Source organism: Anomaloglossus baeobatrachus, chromosome 11 (genome assembly GCF_048569485.1).
Source record: "Anomaloglossus baeobatrachus isolate aAnoBae1 chromosome 11, aAnoBae1.hap1, whole genome shotgun sequence".
In the NCBI taxonomy this organism is placed as follows: Eukaryota; Metazoa; Chordata; class Amphibia; order Anura; family Aromobatidae; genus Anomaloglossus; species Anomaloglossus baeobatrachus.
In genome coordinates, this window is record NC_134363.1 from 192,786,936 (window position 1) to 192,804,676 (window position 17,741).

General features: G+C 54.4%; 1 protein-coding gene across 7 annotated transcripts in view; it reads right to left on the bottom strand.

Annotated features, from left to right (window-relative positions):
• Window positions 1-17,741, bottom strand: part of ARHGAP32 (Rho GTPase activating protein 32) — a 300,910-nt gene that overhangs the window by 66,370 nt on the left and 216,799 nt on the right. For all 7 annotated transcript variants that reach the window (XM_075327856.1, XM_075327861.1, XM_075327859.1 and 4 more), the window contains 5 exons: window positions 9,510-9,647; window positions 9,024-9,116; window positions 8,829-8,951; window positions 8,674-8,751; window positions 1,482-1,563 (listed from right to left, as the gene is read on the bottom strand). In XM_075327856.1, coding sequence (XP_075183971.1) covers window positions 1,482-1,563; window positions 8,674-8,751; window positions 8,829-8,951; window positions 9,024-9,116; window positions 9,510-9,647 — 514 coding nt within the window. The remainder of the gene's footprint in view (window positions 1-1,481; window positions 1,564-8,673; window positions 8,752-8,828; window positions 8,952-9,023; window positions 9,117-9,509; window positions 9,648-17,741) is intronic.

Consider the following 17,741-nt stretch of genomic DNA (forward strand, 5'->3'; position numbering starts at 1 on the left):
ATTCCCGGCATCTCTACAAAGATCCGAGCCCCACATCTGTCCCCCCCCAATCACCACACCATGGACTGCACTGTTACTAGCCAGAAGGGGGAGCTGCTCTATGATGGCTCCCGGACTCCACATCTAATGGGGTCCTACCGACACCCGGGCGGGACGCCACACACCGCAAGAGGAGGATTGTCATCTGTTAGGACGGATTTGTAAGAACACATCACACTACACCACAAACAAACATGACGTGCGGTGGCAGCTCTGCTACATCTTGGCACCGACTGGCTGAAGACAGGACAGTGACGGACGCTACAGGAGAGGAGCACACACGTATCATCCACACAACCCGCGCCTCACAGCCGACACTACAGGAGAGGAGCACACACGTATCATCCACACAACCCGCGCCGCACAGCCGACACTACAGGAGAGGAGCACACACGTATCATCCACACAACCCGCGCCGCACAGCGGACACTACAGGAGAGGAGCACAGACGTATCATCCACACAACCCGCGCCTCACAGCGGACACTACAGGAGAGGAGCACACACGTATCATCCACACAACCCGCGCCGCACAGCCGACACTACAGGAGAGGAGCACACACGTATCATCCACACAACCCGCGCCTCACAGCGGACACTACAGGAGAGGAGCACAGACGTATCATCCACACAACCCGCGCCGCACAGCGGACACTACAGGAGAGGAGCACACACGGATCATCCACACAACCCGCGCCTCACAGCGGACACTACAGGAGAGGAGCACACACGTATCATCCACACAACCCGCGCCGCACAGCGGACACTACAGGAGAGGAGCACACACGTATCATCCACACAACCCGCGCCTCACAGCCGACACTACAGGAGAGGAGCACACACGTATCATCCACACAACCCGCGCCGCACAGCCGACACTACAGGAGAGGAGCACACACGTATCATCCACACAACCCGCGCCGCACAGCGGACACTACAGGAGAGGAGCACACACGTATTGTCCACACAACCCGCGCCGCACAGCGGACACTACAGGAGAGGAGCACACACGGATCATCCACACAACCCGCGCCGCACAGCCGACACTACAGGAGAGGAGCACACACGTATCATCCACACAACCCGCGCTTCACAGCGGACACTACAGGAGAGGAGCACACACGTATCATCCACACAACCCGCACCGCACAGCGGACACTACAGGAGAGGAGCACACACGTATCATCCACACAACCCGCGCCTCACAGCCGACACTACAGGAGAGGAGCACACACGTATCATCCACACAACCCGCGCCTCACAGCCGACACTACAGGAGAGGAGCACACACGGATCATCCACACAACCTGCGCCTCACAGCCGACACTACAGGAGAGGAGCACACACGTATCATCCACACAACCTGCGCCTCACAGCGGACACTACAGGAGAGGAGCACACACGTATCATCCACACAACCCGCGCCGCACAGCCGACACTCACCTGGTTTGGGGACAGAGTTGGTCATTGACTGAGGAACCTTATCATTAATCAATTCCACACATTCACTAGGGAAAAAGCCGACCTGTGGAAGAAAGCGTCAGGTCAGGTGAGGTCACAAACAACGGACACCTGGGACCATGCATCTCCCAGCATGGGTGTCTGAAAACAAGCATGCAGACCACCTCAAATAAGAACTAGCAGAATAGTGAGTGCAGCTCTGGAGTATAATACAGGAGGTAACTCAGGATCAGTAATGTATGTACACAGTGACTGCACCAGCAGAATAGTGAGTGCAGCTCTGGAGTATAATACAGGAGGTAACTCAGGATCAGTAACGTAATGTATGTACACAGTGATTGCACCAGCAGAATAGTGAGTGCAGCTCTGGAGTATAATACAGGAGGTAGCTCAGGATCAGTAATGTAATGTATGTACACAGTGACTGCACCAGCAGAATAGGGAGTGCAGCTCTGGGGTATAATACAGGATGTAACTCAGGATCAGTAATGTAATGTATGTACACAGTGATTGCACCAGCAGAATAGTGAGTGCAGCTCTGGAGTATAATACAGGAGGTAGCTCAGGATCAGTAATGTAATGTATGTACACAGTGACTGCACCAGCAGAATAGGGAGTGCAGCTCTGGAGTATAATACAGGAGGTAGCTCAGGATCAGTAATGTAATGTATGTACACAGTGACTGCACCAGCAGAATAGTGAGTGCAGCTCTGGAGTATAATACAGGAGGTAACTCAGGATCAGTAATGTAATGTATTGTGAGACTGTGACCGGGGTTATCTATGACGGCCGGTATGTCTCGCCCCGGTTGTGCTCACTCCATGATAGAAAGTAAATCCACTCCAGGGTTAATGCTGTTTCCCTACAGGCTGAAGGAAGGGTTAAATAGAATCAGGAACAAGGGCAGGTGTGCCGGGTGTGGGGGAGTGAACAGAACTTCCTGAGCTTTCTGCTGGAGAGGCACATGTATATTGTTGTGGACTTTTGTTTTGGATTAAACCGTGTGCTGTGAACCTTAATGCCTGGATCCCGTGTCTTCTGCTGCGCAGCCGACCGTGCTACCTCACATATAGTGGAGAATCGGCGGGCATGCCAGCCCGGTGAGGTGTAGCATCCATCCTTGGTGACCCAGTAGCACATGTCCTGGATTCGAGCGGCTATACTACAGCCCAAACCCGGCGACGCCATGGAGGACATACTAAGGCAGCAGCAACAGACTAATGCACAGCTGCAAGAGGCTAATGCACGGCAACAAGAGGCTAATGCACAGCAGCAAGAGGCTAATGCACAGCAGCAACAGACCAATGCACACCTGCTCCGGGCGTTGGAACGTCAGCAGCAGTCCTTACAAGCACAGGAAAAAAGGCACCAAGAACAGATGGTTCTCCTGGCCAAGTCGATCCGTGCCGGACCGGCAGCAACAACCCCGGGACTGGGTGACGACGGCAGCGTCCGGAAAGCGGTGAGACAAGCGTTGCAAAAGATGACCCCGGGGGATGATGTGGAAGCGTTCCTGGCGGTGTTTGAGCGGGTGGCCGAGCGGGAAAAGCTGCCGACCCCCCAGTGGGCTGAGGTATTGTCGCCCTATTTGACGGGGGAACCCCAAAAAGCGTACCTGGACCTCTGTACCGAGGACGCCATTGACTATGTGACCCTGAAAGCCGAAATACTGGCTCGGTTGGGGGTGAATACCTATGTACGGGCTCAGCGGGTAAATCAGTGGTTCTATGAGGAAGCCAAACCCGTACGCTCCCAGGCCTATGACTTGTTGCATCTTGTAAAAAAGTGATTGCAGCCTGACACTCTGAGCCCGGCGCAAATGGTGGAAAGGGTAGTAGTGGATCGTTTTGTGCGCACTTTACCCGTCACCGTTCAACGGTGGGTAGGACAGGGTGACCCGAGTACCCTGGACCAATTAGTGTCCCTGGTAGAGCGGCATGTGGCTACGCAGGACTTGATACGGGACACTGAGACTTTGCGTACCGCTCGTCGGTCCGGCCCCTCCAAGCCTAGGGCCAAGGACCCACCGCTGACAACGGTGCAGGAGTCCCCTACCGTCCCGTCTGAGGCCACGCCCACCATTCCTGAGGTCCGGAAGGTTCTGTACCCTAAACGACAACCCGTCAAGGGGGTTTCCGTCCCCATTAGATGTTGGCGGTGCCAGCGGGTGGGACATATGGAAGCCCAGTGTCCACTCACCACGGAGCCCATGGATTGTGGGGTTACCCGGCGGGGTTCAATGTATGCTCAGGTGGTGTGTACCGCTGACCTGGTCTCCCCAGAGACTGAGCCCCACTTGTGCCAAATACAGGTGAATGGATGTCCGGTTACAGGATTGTTGGATTCCGGAAGCTTAGTGACCCTTGTGCGATCCACCTTGAGGGCTAAAGTAAAGGCCACAGGACGTACCGTGGGGGTGGTTTGCATACATGGGGACCGCCGAGACTATCCCACGGGGATAGTCACCATCACAGCACCTTGCGGTCAGGTGCAACATGAGGTGGGACTTCTTAACACTCTTCCCTATGACGTGATCCTAGGAAGGGATCTGCCCTATTTTTGGACTTTATGGAAGGGACCCCCTAAGTCTCCTCAGATATTGGTCAGTCCGGGACCTGAACCCTACAATCCTGAATCCGGAACACCTGCCGTAGGGGTCCCCATGATAGGGACAGAGTGTGAACCCGATAGGTCGCCCCTAGAGGTATTGGCAGGAGAGGCTGAGACGGTCGAACCCATCCCGGAGTTGGAGGCGTCCCCGGATACGTTTGGGACAGCCCAACTCCAGGACCCTACATTAATACATGCCCGGAGTCGGGTGACAGTAATTGACGGGGTGGCACAGCTGCCCGGTGCCCAGGTAAGGTACCCCCATTTCGCTCTTAAGCAGGATTTACTCTACCGGGTAGATGAAATACGGGGCGTAGGGGTAGAACAGTTGGTGGTGCCCCAGCCGCATCGCCGGCGGGTCCTCGACTTGGCTCATAAACACCTGATGAGTGGCCACCTGGGGGTCAAGAAAACGCAGGAGCGAATATTGCAAAGGTTCTATTGGCCCGGGGTCTTTGGGGAGGTAAAACGGTTCTGCGAAACCTGCCCGGAGTGTCAGCTTACCGCACCCCTGACCCATTTTCGCAGTCCGTTGGTACCGTTACCCATTATAGAAGTCCCTTTTGAACGGATAGGGATGGATCTGGTGGGACCCCTCGTAAAGTCCGCTCGAGGGCACCAACACATCCTAGTGATCGTTGACTATGCCACCCGGTATCCCGAGGCGATACCTCTCAGACATACTGCAGCAAAGCTTATAGCTCGGGAGTTGTTTGCTGTGTTCTGCCGGGTGGGGTTGCCCAAGGAGATCCTTACGGATCAGGGGACCCCATTCATGTCTAAAGTGACCAAAGAGCTATGCCGGCTACTCCAGATCAAGCAGTTGCGTACGTCTGTGTATCATCCTCAAACGGACGGTTTAGTCGAGCGTTTCAATAAAACCCTGAAAACCATGCTCAAAAGGGTGATCTCCAAAGACGGGAAAGACTGGGATATGATGCTTCCCTATTTGATGTTTGCCATACGAGAGGTGCCACAGGCATCCACGGGGTTTTCGCCTTTTGAATTGTTATACGGGCGACATCCCCGGGGATTGTTGGACCTGGCAAAAGAAACCTGGGAGCAGGAGCCCACCCCCCATAAAAGTGTGATTGAACACATTTTAGGAATGCAGAACCGCATAAGCGCAGTCATGCCAATTGTGAAGGAGCATTTACAGGAGGCTCAGGCCGCGCAAAGCGGCCGCTACAATAGACAAGCCACCGTGCGGACCTTTAAACCCGGGGATCGGGTGTTGGTATTAATCCCCACGGCGGAGAGTAAATTCCTGGCTCAGTGGCAAGGCCCCTACGAGATAAAGGAAAGAGTCGGGGTGGTTAACTATAAAGTATTGCAGCCCGGTAGGCGGAAACCTGAACAAATATACCATGTCAACCTATTAAAACCTTGGCAGGAACGGGAAAGCCTGATGGCTGTTTTTTCCCCATCTCCCTCCTCTTCGGGTCGTTCACCTCCGGCTCTAGCGACCTCCGGAGAGGATGAACCGGAAGTAAGGATTGGAGAAGCCCTCACCAAGACTCAGAGGCGAGAGGCCAGACGGTTGGTTCAGCAGAACCCCGATGTATTCTCCGAGCTGCCCGGTAGGACCAGTCTGATACGACATGATATTGTCACCGAGCCCCACCTGAAGGTACGCCTGAAGTCATACCGGGTACCGGAGGCTCGACGACAAGCCATATCAGAGGAAGTGAAGACAATGCTACGCCTGGGGGTCATCGAAAAATCCCGGAGTGAATGGGCTAGTCCGATTGTCCTAATACCAAAACCCGATGGCTCCTTAAGGTTCTGCAATGACTTTAGGAGATTGAACGAAATATCCAAGTTCGATCTCTACCCCATGCCCCGGGTGGATGAGCTGATTGATAGGCTGGGACAGGCGCGATATTTTACCACGCTCGACCTGACCAAGGGGTACTGGCAGGTGCCACTGACTGAGTCCGCCAAGGAGAAAACCGCTTTTGTTACGCCGGAGGGTCTCTTCCACTATGTTGTCTTGCCTTTTGGGTTACATGGCGCTCCGGCCACGTTCCAGAGGTTGATGGACTTAGTGCTGGAAACCCACCAGGCGTATGCATCAGCGTACCTTGATGACATCATTATTTACAGCTCCGATTGGCAGACCCACTTGGAACAGGTACAAGCGGTGGTGGACGCGCTTCGAACAGCCGGATTGACAGCCAATCCCAAGAAATGTGCGTTGGGACTCACGGAAGCCCGCTACTTGGGCTACGTGATAGGCCAAGGAGTGATTAAGCCCCAAATTAACAAGGTTGAGGCGATCCAGAAGTGGCCTAGACCCCTGACCACGAAGCAGGTTAGGGCCTTCCTGGGTATCGTGGGGTACTACAGGAGGTTTGTAAAGGATTTTGCGGGACTATCAGCCCCCTTGACGGACCTTCTCAAAGGCAAGAAGTCCGTCATGGTGCGCTGGACTCCGCAGGCCGAGGACTCCTTCCGGGCCCTGAAGGGGGTCCTGTGCGGACAGCCCGTTCTTGTACACCCTGATTTCCGGAAGGAGTTCATAGTACAGACTGACGCCTCAGAGGTCGGCCTGGGGGCAGTGCTGTCTCAGGTGGTTCAGGGGGAGGAACACCCCGTCACCTTCTTAAGTAGGAAGCTCACCCCTCCCGAGCGGAATTATAGCGTAGTGGAGAAGGAGTGCCTGGCGATCAAGTGGGCCTTGGAGTCCCTACGCTATTACCTGCTGGGACGGCAGTTTCGCTTGGTGACGGATCACTCTCCACTGGTCTGGATGAGGTCCGCCAAGGAACGGAATGCCCGGGTTACCCGGTGGTTCCTTTCTCTGCAGAACTTCCGGTTTACGGTTGAACATAGGGCCGGTGGGTTGCAGGGCAACGCCGATGCCTTGTCCCGCGGCCCGTGTTTGATGGCGAGAGTTCAACCCCGCACGATTGAACTGAGGGGGGGGGGTATGTGAGACTGTGAACGGGGTTATCTATGACGGCCGGTATGTCTCGCCCCGGCTGTGCTCCCTCCATGATAGAAAGTAAATCCACTCCAGGGTTAATGCTGTTTCCCTACAGGCTGAAGGAAGGGTTAAATGGAAACAGGAACGAGAGCAGGTGTGCCGGGTGTGAGGGAGTGAACACAACTCCCTGAGTTCTCTGCTGAGGGGGCACATGTATATTGTTGTGGACTTTTGTTTTGGATTAAACCGTGTGCTGTGAACCTTAATGCCTGGATCCCGTGTCTTCTGCTGCGCAGCCGACCACGCTACCTCACAGTATGTACACAGTGACTGCACCAGCAGAATAGTGAGTGCAGTTCTGGAGTATAATACAGTAGGTAACTTAGGATCAGTAATGTAATGTATGTACACAGTGACTGCACCAGCAGAATAGTGAGTGCAGCTCTGGAGTATAATACAGGCGGTAACTCAGGATCAGTAATGTAATGTATGTAAACAGTGACTGCACCAGCAGAATAGTGAGTGCAGTTCTGGAGTATAATACAGTAGGTAACTTAGGATCAGTAATGTAATGTATGTACACAGTGACTGCACCAGCAGAATAGTGAGTGCAGCTCTGGAGTATAATACAGGCGGTAACTCAGGATCAGTAATGTAATGTATGTACACAGTGACTGCACCAGCAGAATAGTGAGTGCAGCTCTGGAGTATAATACAGGCGGTAACTCAGGATCAGTAATGTAATGTATGTACACAGTGACTGCACCAGCAGAATAGTGAGTGCAGCTCTGGAGTATAATACAGGCGGTAACTCAGGATCAGTAATGTAATGTATGTACACAGTGACTGCACCAGCAGAATAGTGAGTGCAGCTCTGGAGTATAATACAGGAGGTAACTCAGGATCAGTAATGTATGTACACAGTGACTGCACCAGCAGAATAGTGAGTGCAGCTCTGGAGTATAATACAGGAGGTAACTCAGGATCAGTAATGTATGTACACAGTGACTGCACCAGCAGAATAGTGAGTGCAGTTCTGGAGTATAATACAGTAGGTAACTTAGGATCAGTAATGTATGTACACAGTGACTGCACCAGCAGAATAGTGAGTGCAGCTCTGGAGTATAATACAGGCGGTAACTCAGGATCAGTAATGTAATGTATGTACACAGTGACTGCACCAGCAGAATAGTGAGTGCAGCTCTGGAGTATAATACAGGCGGTAACTCAGGATCAGTAATGTAATGTATGTACACAGTGACTGCACCAGCAGAATAGTGAGTGCAGCTCTGGAGTATAATACAGGCGGTAACTCAGGATCAGTAATGTAATGTATGTACACAGTGACTGCACCAGCAGAATAGTGAGTGCAGCTCTGGAGTATAATACAGGAGGTAACTCAGGATCAGTAATGTAATGTATGTACACAGTGACTGCACCAGCAGAATAGTGAGTGCAGCTCTGGAGTATAATACAGGAGGTAACTCAGGATCAGTAATGTAATGTATGTACACAGTGACTGCACCAGCAGAATAGTGAGTGCAGCTCTGGAGTATAATACAGGAGATATATATATATATTATACACAGTATGTATTGATGAGCATTGTAGCTGGAGCGGGGGACGCGTCATTACCTGGAAGCCATGCTTTCCCCTCCACCACGTGGTCAGCTCTTTTGGCGGCATATCAATAACTGAGACAATATCTCCGACCTTTGGAGAAATGGAGGTGTTATGAGCGCACTGGTGGTGATGAGCTGTGCAGACTCTGCGCCCCGACTTATCATTACCTCGAAGGACAGCTCATCGGCAGCCTGTGCGTTGTAGCGTTTGATGACGTGCGCGGCGGCGATGGCCGGGACATTGATGGACGACTCTTCATGCACCAGTAAGTGGTTCCCTTTATTATCGATCTATTGGAGAGAAGCGGTCGCTGAGTAATTGGCGTTCTGCACAGATCGGGCGCCGGGTGTCACATTTCTTACCTCCATCCACGTCAGGGCAGGCCCACAGTTGATCTTATTGCCGGCGATGGCTGACAGGCGTGACAGGTAAGCCATCAGCATCTGCGTGACCAGCTGAAAGGAGAGGACATGACATAGCAGCGGGATAAGACCTCATCCGCCTCCCCCCTATCCCCAGATACAGGCGGTCATCGCTGCTGTATGTAGCTGTGACGTGAGCGGCTCCGCTCCGCAGGGCTGGCATTCTGTCAGGGAAATGCAGCCATGTTTTCTTTGTGTGCGCGGTGTTTACTCACTGCACCTGCAGCAATAGACGCACCTCGTATCACTGACCACGAAAGGAGCTAAATATAAAGCCAGGATCTGCTGCATGAACGCGCTCTGCAGGTGAGGCCGCCGCACACGTCACCGCACTACTACTGCTCTCATCCTTGTGTCCTCAGACTATACAGGTCAGTGGCCGTTATTACACCTCCCCATAGGGCCCCCCCTGCGGACGCCCCTTACCTCTGGACAGTCCTTCACGGCGTCGGCCCGGGGCAGCTCTGACAGCTGAGAGAAGCGGCGGTCATATATGCACAGATGAAGGTGTTTGTCCAGCACCCGGAAATCTTCATAACTTCGTTTTACTATCCAGCTGCGGCCCTGGGTGAGAAATAACAACAATGCCTTCTGAGACCTGTGGTGCCTGGCTAGGAGGGGAGGATGCAGAGCGGGGGCAGCAGCCTCCGCACCCCCAAACTACAAGTCATCACTCTCATTATCATTCTCAGAGCGCGGCTGCAGTCTCCGCAGGTGGAAGAGCAGAATTAATAGGAAAACTGTCAGAAATATCTGCAGCACTCAGCACAACTACCAGGAGCCTTGCCGGCATCGAGCGCCACGCCTGGAGACTGCCGGGAAGATGTCCGCGCTGAGGCCGACGGGCAAAGCATGGGGCCCGGGGGCCAGGCCTGGAGACTGCCGGGAAGATGTCCGCGCTGAGGCCGACGGGCAAAGCATGGGGGCCAGGCCTGGAGACTGCCGGGAAGATGTCCACGCTGGAGACTGCCGGGAAGATGTCCACGCTGAGGCCGAAGGACAAAGCATGGGGGCCGGGGGCCAGACCTGGAGACTGCCGGGAAGATGTCCACGCTTAGGCCGACGGACAAAGCATGGGGGCCGGGGTCCAGACCTGGAGACTGCCGGGAAGATGTCCACGCTGGAGACTGCCGGGAAGATGTCCACACTGAGGCCGACGGACAAAGCATGGGGCCCGGGGGCCAGACCTGGAGACTGCCGGAAAGATGTCCACACTGAGGCCAACGGACAAAGCATGGGGCCCGGGGGCCAGGCCTGGAGACTGCCGGGAAGATGTCAACGCTGAGGCCGACGGGCAAAGCATGGGGCCCGGGGGCCAGGCCTGGAGACTGCCGGGAAGATGTCAACGCTGAGGCCGACGGGCAAAGCATGGGGGCCGGGGGCCAGACCTGGAGACTGCCGGGAAGATGTCCACGCTGAGGCCGACGGGCAAAGCATGGGGGCCGGGGGCCAGGCCTGGAGACTGCCGGGAAGATGTCCACGCTGAGGCCGACGGGTAAAGCATGGGGGCCAGGCCTGGAGACTGCCGGGAAGATGTCCGCGCTGAGGCCGACGGGTAAAGCATGGGGGCCGGGGGCCAGGCCTGGAGACTGCCGGGAAGATGTCCACGCTGAGGCCGACGGGCAAAGCATGGGGGCCGGGGGCCAGACCTGGAGACTGCCGGGAAGATGTCAACGCTGAGGCCGACGGGCAAAGCATGGGGCCCGGGGGCCAGGCCTGGAGACTGCCGGGAAGATGTCCACACTGAGACAGTCGGTCAAAGCATGGGGGCGGGGGCCAGGGATCAACGGGAAACATCCGCTCTACAACTCTGCTGAGGTGCACGGGGCCAGGGGCCAAGGCATGGGAGCCGGGTTTCAGCGGGAAGACGTCCGTTCTACAACTCTGCTGAGGTGTACGGGGCGGGGGACCAGTGGGAAGACATCCACGCTCCACCTCTGCTGAGGTGCCAGGGGCCAAGCACTGGGTTGGGGGTCAAGCATGGGGTCGGAGACTCAGGAGAGGGTATACTCACTTATCTTCAGCACTGTATATAATATGTTACTCAGTAGGGTGTACTCACTTATGCTAAGCAACGTATATGTATTACATACACATACAGGCTGCTGGTGGATATAACACGGTGGCCATTGCCTACACCTCAGAAGCCTGACATGAGGGTGACATGCCGCAGTGTCACCAAGTATTCAGAATGGTGACGATATCAAGCAATCACATCATATGGGCAGGACGGTGTATAGCAGCACACTGGTCTGGGGGGCGGGTTACACAATCACATCATATGGGCAGGACGGTGTATAGCAGCACATTGGTCTGGGGGGCGGGTTACACAATCACATCATATGGGCAGGACGGTGTATAGCAGCACACTGGTCTGGGGGGCGGGTTACACAATCACATCATATGGGCAGGACGGTGTATAGCAGCACATTGGTCTGGGGGGTGGTTCACACAATCACATCATATGGGCAGGACGGTGTATAGCAGCACACTGGTCTGGGGGGCGGGTTACACAATCACATCATATGGGCAGGACGGTGTATAGCAGCACACTGGTCTGGGGGGCGGGTTACACAATCACATCATATGGGCAGGACGGTGTATAGCAGCACATTGGTCTGGGGGGCGGGTTACACAATCACATCATATGGGCAGGACGGTGTATAGCAGCACACTGGTCTGGGGGGCGGGTTACACAATCACATCATATGGGCAGGACGGTGTATAGCAGCACACTGGTCTGGGGGGCGGTTACACAATCACATCATATGGGCAGGACGGTGTATAGCAGCACACTGGTCTGGGGGGCGGGTTACACAATCACATCATATGGGCAGGACGGTGTATAGCAGCACATTGGTCTGGGGGGCGGTTACACAATCACATCATATGGGCAGGACGGTGTATAGCAGCACACTGGTCTGGGGGGCGGGTTACACAATCACATCATATGGGCAGGACGGTGTATAGCAGCACACTGGTCTGGGGGGCGGGTTACACAATCACATTATATGGGCAGGACGGTGTATAGCAGCACACTGGTCTGGGGGGCGGGTTACACAATCACATCATATGGGCAGGACGGTGTATAGCAGCACATTGGTCTGGGGGGCGGGTTACACAATCACATCATATGGGCAGGACGGTGTATAGCAGCACACTGGTCTGGGGGGCGGGTTACACAATCACATCATATGGGCAGGACGGTGTATAGCAGCACATTGGTCTGGGGGGCGGGTTACACAATCACATCATATGGGCAGGACGGTGTATAGCAGCACACTGGTCTGGGGGGCGGGTTACACAATCACATCATATGGGCAGGACGGTGTATAGCAGCACATTGGTCTGGGGGGGGTGGGGTTCACACAATCACATCATATGGGCAGGACGGTGTATAGCAGCACACTGGTCTGGGGGGCGGGTTACACAATCACATCATATGGGCAGGACGGTGTATAGCGGCACACTGGTCTGGGGGGCGGGTTACACAATCACATCATATGGGCAGGACGGTGTATAGCAGCACACTGGTCTGGGGGGCGGGTTACACAATCACATCATATGGGCAGGACGGTGTATAGCAGCACATTGGTCTGGGGGGCGGTTACACAATCACATCATATGGGCAGGACGGTGTATAGCAGCACATTGGTCTGGGGGCGGGTTACACAATCACATCATATGGGCAGGACGGTGTATAGCAGCACACTGGTCTGGGGGCGGGTTACACAATCACATCATATGGGCAGGACGGTGTATAGCAGCACATTGGTCTGGGGGGTGGGGTTCACACAATCACATCATATGGGCAGGACGGTGTATAGCAGCACACTGGTCTGGGGGGCGGGTTACACAATCACATCATATGGGCAGGACGGTGTATAGCAGCACATTGGTCTGGGGGGCGGGTTACACAATCACATCATATGGGCAGGACGGTGTATAGCAGCACACTGGTCTGGGGGGGCGGGTTACACAATCACATTATATGGGCAGGACGGTGTATAGCAGCACACTGGTCTGGGGGGCGGGTTACACAATCACATCATATGGGCAGGACGGTGTATAGCAGCACACTGGTCTGGGGGGCGGGTTACACAATCACATCATATGGGCAGGACGATGTATAGCAGCACATTGGTCTGGGGGGCGGTTACACAATCACATCATATGGGCAGGACGGTGTATAGCAGCACACTGGTCTGGGGGGTGGTTCACACAATCACATCATATGGGCAGGACGGTGTATAGCAGCACATTGGTCTGGGGGGTGGTTCACACAATCACATCATATGGGCAGGACGGTGTATAGCAGCACATTGTGTAACCCGCCCCCCAGACCAATCACATCATATGGGCAGGACGGTGTATAGCAGCACACTGGTCTGGGGGGTGGTTCACACAATCACATCATATGGGCAGGACGGTGTATAGCAGCACATTGGTCTGGGGGGGCGGGTTACACAATCACATCATATGGGCAGGACGGTGTATAGCAGCACACTGGTCTGGGGGGCGGGTTACACAATCACATCAATATGGGCAGGACGGTGTATAGCACCACACTGGTCTGGGGGGCGGGTTACACAATCACATCATATGGGCAGGACGGTGTATAGCACCACACTGGTCTGGGGGGCGGGTTACACAATCACATCATATGGGCAGGACGGTGTATAGCAGCACATTGGTCTGGGGGGCGGTTACACAATCACATCATATGGGCAGGACGGTGTATAGCAGCACACTGGTCTGGGGGGCGGTTACACAATCACATCATATGGGCAGGACGGTGTATAGCAGCACACTGGTCTGGGGGGCAGGTTACACAATCACATCATATGGGCAGGACGGTGTATAGCAGCACATTGGTCTGGGGGGCGGGTTACACAATCACATCATATGGGCAGGACGGTGTATAGCAGCACATTGGTCTGGGGGGCAGGTTACACAATCACATCATATGGGCAGGACGGTGTATAGCAGCACATTGGTCTGGGGGGCAGGTTACACAATCACATCATATGGGCAGGACGGTGTATAGCAGCACATTGGTCTGGGGGGCGGTTACACAATCACATCATATGGGCAGGACGGTGTATAGCAGCACATTGGTCTGGGGGGCGGGTTACACAATCACATCATATGGGCAGGACGGTGTATAGCAGCACATTGGTCTGGGGGGTGGTTCACACAATCATATCATATGGGCAGGACGGTGTATAGCAGCACATTGGTCTGGGGGGCAGGTTACACAATCACATCATATGGGCAGGACGGTGTATAGCAGCACATTGGTCTGGGGGGCGGTTACACAATCACATCATATGGGCAGGACGGTGTATAGCAGCACATTGGTCTGGGGGGCAGGTTACACAATCACATCATATGGGCAGGACGGTGTATAGCAGCACACTGGTCTGGGGGGCGGTTACACAATCACATCATATGGGCAGGACGGTGTATAGCAGCACATTGGTCTGGGGGGCGGGTTACACAATCACATCATATGGGCAGGACGGTGTATAGCAGCACATTGGTCTGGGGGGCGGGTTACAAAATCACATCATATGGGCAGGACGGTGTATAGCAGCACACTGGTCTGGGGGGCAGGTTACACAATCACATCATATGGGCAGGACGGTGTATAGCAGCACACTGGTCTGGGGGGCGGGTTACACAATCACATCATATGGGCAGGACGGTGTATAGCAGCACATTGGTCTGGGGGGCGGGTTACACAATCACATCATATGGGCAGGACGGTGTATAGCAGCACACTGGTCTGGGGGGCAGGTTACACAATCACATCATATGGGCAGGACGGTGTATAGCAGCACATTGGTCTGGGGGGTGGTTCACACAATCACATCATATGGGCAGGATGGTGTATAGCAGCACACTGGTCTGGGGGGCGGGTTACACAATCACATCATATGGGCACATTTATGGCACTACCTCTTCTATTTCTACAAGGTTCAATCATTTTCTCCCTGTAAAGAGCTGGCTGCGTGCAGACGGCGGTTGCAGGTGTCGGTGTGTGCAGCGAGGTGTCGGTGTGTGCAGCGAGGGGCGCTGTGGTTTTCAAACATTCGAGTGTTTGGATAAAAGCCAAATAAGATATTAAGAGATTGGAGAAGCCAGGTTAGGTGATCTGCAGCCGGTCACCTCATGCGCTCCTGCATTACCGGAGAGGTGTTGATCTGGTGTCACCCTGCGCCCGCCATCCTGAGTGCAGCAGCTCCGCTTCCCTGGGCACACGGTAACTATTGGGGGCTTTATGGTAATCCTCTTATTTACTTTCTTAGGTGCGCCCTGGCTGTTTCCAATAAACATCACAGAGAGGCCAGGCTTCCCAGTCACTATATGGATATACTGCCGCATTCAGACCGACCCCAGTGATGGATACCTCCCGGGTCACTATACGGATATACTGCAGCATGCAGACAGGCCCCAGTGATGGATACCTCCCGGGTCACTATACGGATATACTGCCGCATGCTGACCGGCCCCAGTGATGGATACCTTCCGGGTCACTATACGGATATACTGCCGCATGCAGACCGGCCCCAGTGATGGATACCTCCCGGGTCACTATACGGATATACTGCCGCATGCAGACTGGCCCCAGTGATGGATACCTTCCGGGTCACTATAATGATATACTGCCGCATGCAGACCAACCCCAGTGATGGATACCTCCCGGGTCACTATACGGATATACTGCCGCATGCAGACTGGCCCCAGTGATGGATACCTCCCGGGTCACTATAATGATATACTGCCGCATTCAGACTGGCCCCAGTTATGGATACCTCCCGGGTCACTATAATGATATACTGCCGCATGCAGACCGGCCCCAGTGATGGATACCTCCCGGGTCACTATAATGATATACTGCCGCATGCAGACTGACCCCAGTGATGGATACCTCCCGGGTCACTATACGGATATACTGCCGCATTCAGACTGGCCCCAGTGATGGATACCTCCCGGGTCACTATAATGATATACTGCCGCATTCAGACTGGCCCCAGTGATGGATACCTCCCGGGTCACTATACGGATATACTGCCGCATTCAGACAGGCCCCAGTGATGGATACCTCCCGGGTCACTATAATAATATACTGCTGCATGCAGACCGGCCCCAGTGATGGATACCTCCCGGGTCACTATAATGATATACTGCCGCATGCAGACAGGCCCCAGTGATGGATACCTCCCGGGTCACTATACGGATATACTGCCGCATGCAGACTGGCCCCAGTGATGGATACCTCCCGGGTCACTATACGGATATACTGCCGCATGCAGACCGGCCCCAGTGATGGATACCTCCCGGGTCACTATACGGATATACTGCCGCATTCAGACTGGATCCAGTGATGGATACCTCCCTGGTCACTATAATGATATACTGCCGCATTCAGATTGGCCCCAGTGATGGATACCTCCCGGGTCACTATAATGATATACTGCCGCATGCAGACCGGCCCCAGTGATGGATACCTCCCGGGTCACTATAATGATATACTGCCGCATGCAGACCGGCCCCAGTGATGGATACCTCCCGGGTCACTATAATGATATACTGCCGCATGCAGACAGGCCCCAGTGATGGATACCTCCCGGGTCACTATACGGATATACTGCCGCATACAGACCGGCCCCAGTGATGGATACCTCCCGGGTCACTATAATGATATACTGCCGCATGCAGACTGGCCCCAGTGATGGATACCTCCCGGGTCACTATAATGATATACTGCCGCATGCAGACCGGCCCCAGTGATGGATACCTCCCGTGTCACTATAATGATATACTGCCGCATGCAGACAGGCCCCAGTGATGGATACCTCCCGGGTCACTATACGGATATACTGCCGCATGCAGACCGGCCCCAGTGATGGATACCTCCCGGGTCACTATACGGATATACTGCCACATTCAGACTGGCCCCAGTGATGGATACCTCCCGGGTCACTATAATGATATACTGCCGCATTCAGACTGGCCCCAGTGATGGATACCTCCCGGGTCACTATAATGATATACTGCCGCATGCAGACTGGCCCCAGTGATGGATACCTTCCGGGTCACTATAATGATATACTGCCGCATGCAGACCGGCCCCAGTGATGGATACCTCCCGGGTCACTATAATGATATACTGTCGCATGCAGACAGGCCCCAGTGATGGATACCTCCCGGGTCACTATACGGATATACTGCCGCATGCAGACCGGCCCCAGTGATGGATACCTCCCGGGTCACTATACGGATATACTGCCACATTCAGACTGGCCCCAGTGATGGATACCTCCCGGGTCACTATAATGATATACTGCCGCATTCAGACTGGCCCCAGTGATGGATACCTCCCGGGTCACTATAATGATATACTGCCGCATGCAGACTGGCCCCAGTAATGGATACCTCCCGGGTCACTATAATGATATACTGCCGCATTCAGACCGACCCCAGTGATGGCTACCTCCCGGGTCACTATAATGATATACTGCCGCATTCAGACTGGCCCCAGTGATGGATACCTCCCGGGTCACTATACGGATATACTGCCGCATGCAGACCGGCCCCAGTGATGGATACCTCCCGGGTCACTATACGGAGATACTGCCGCATACAGACCGG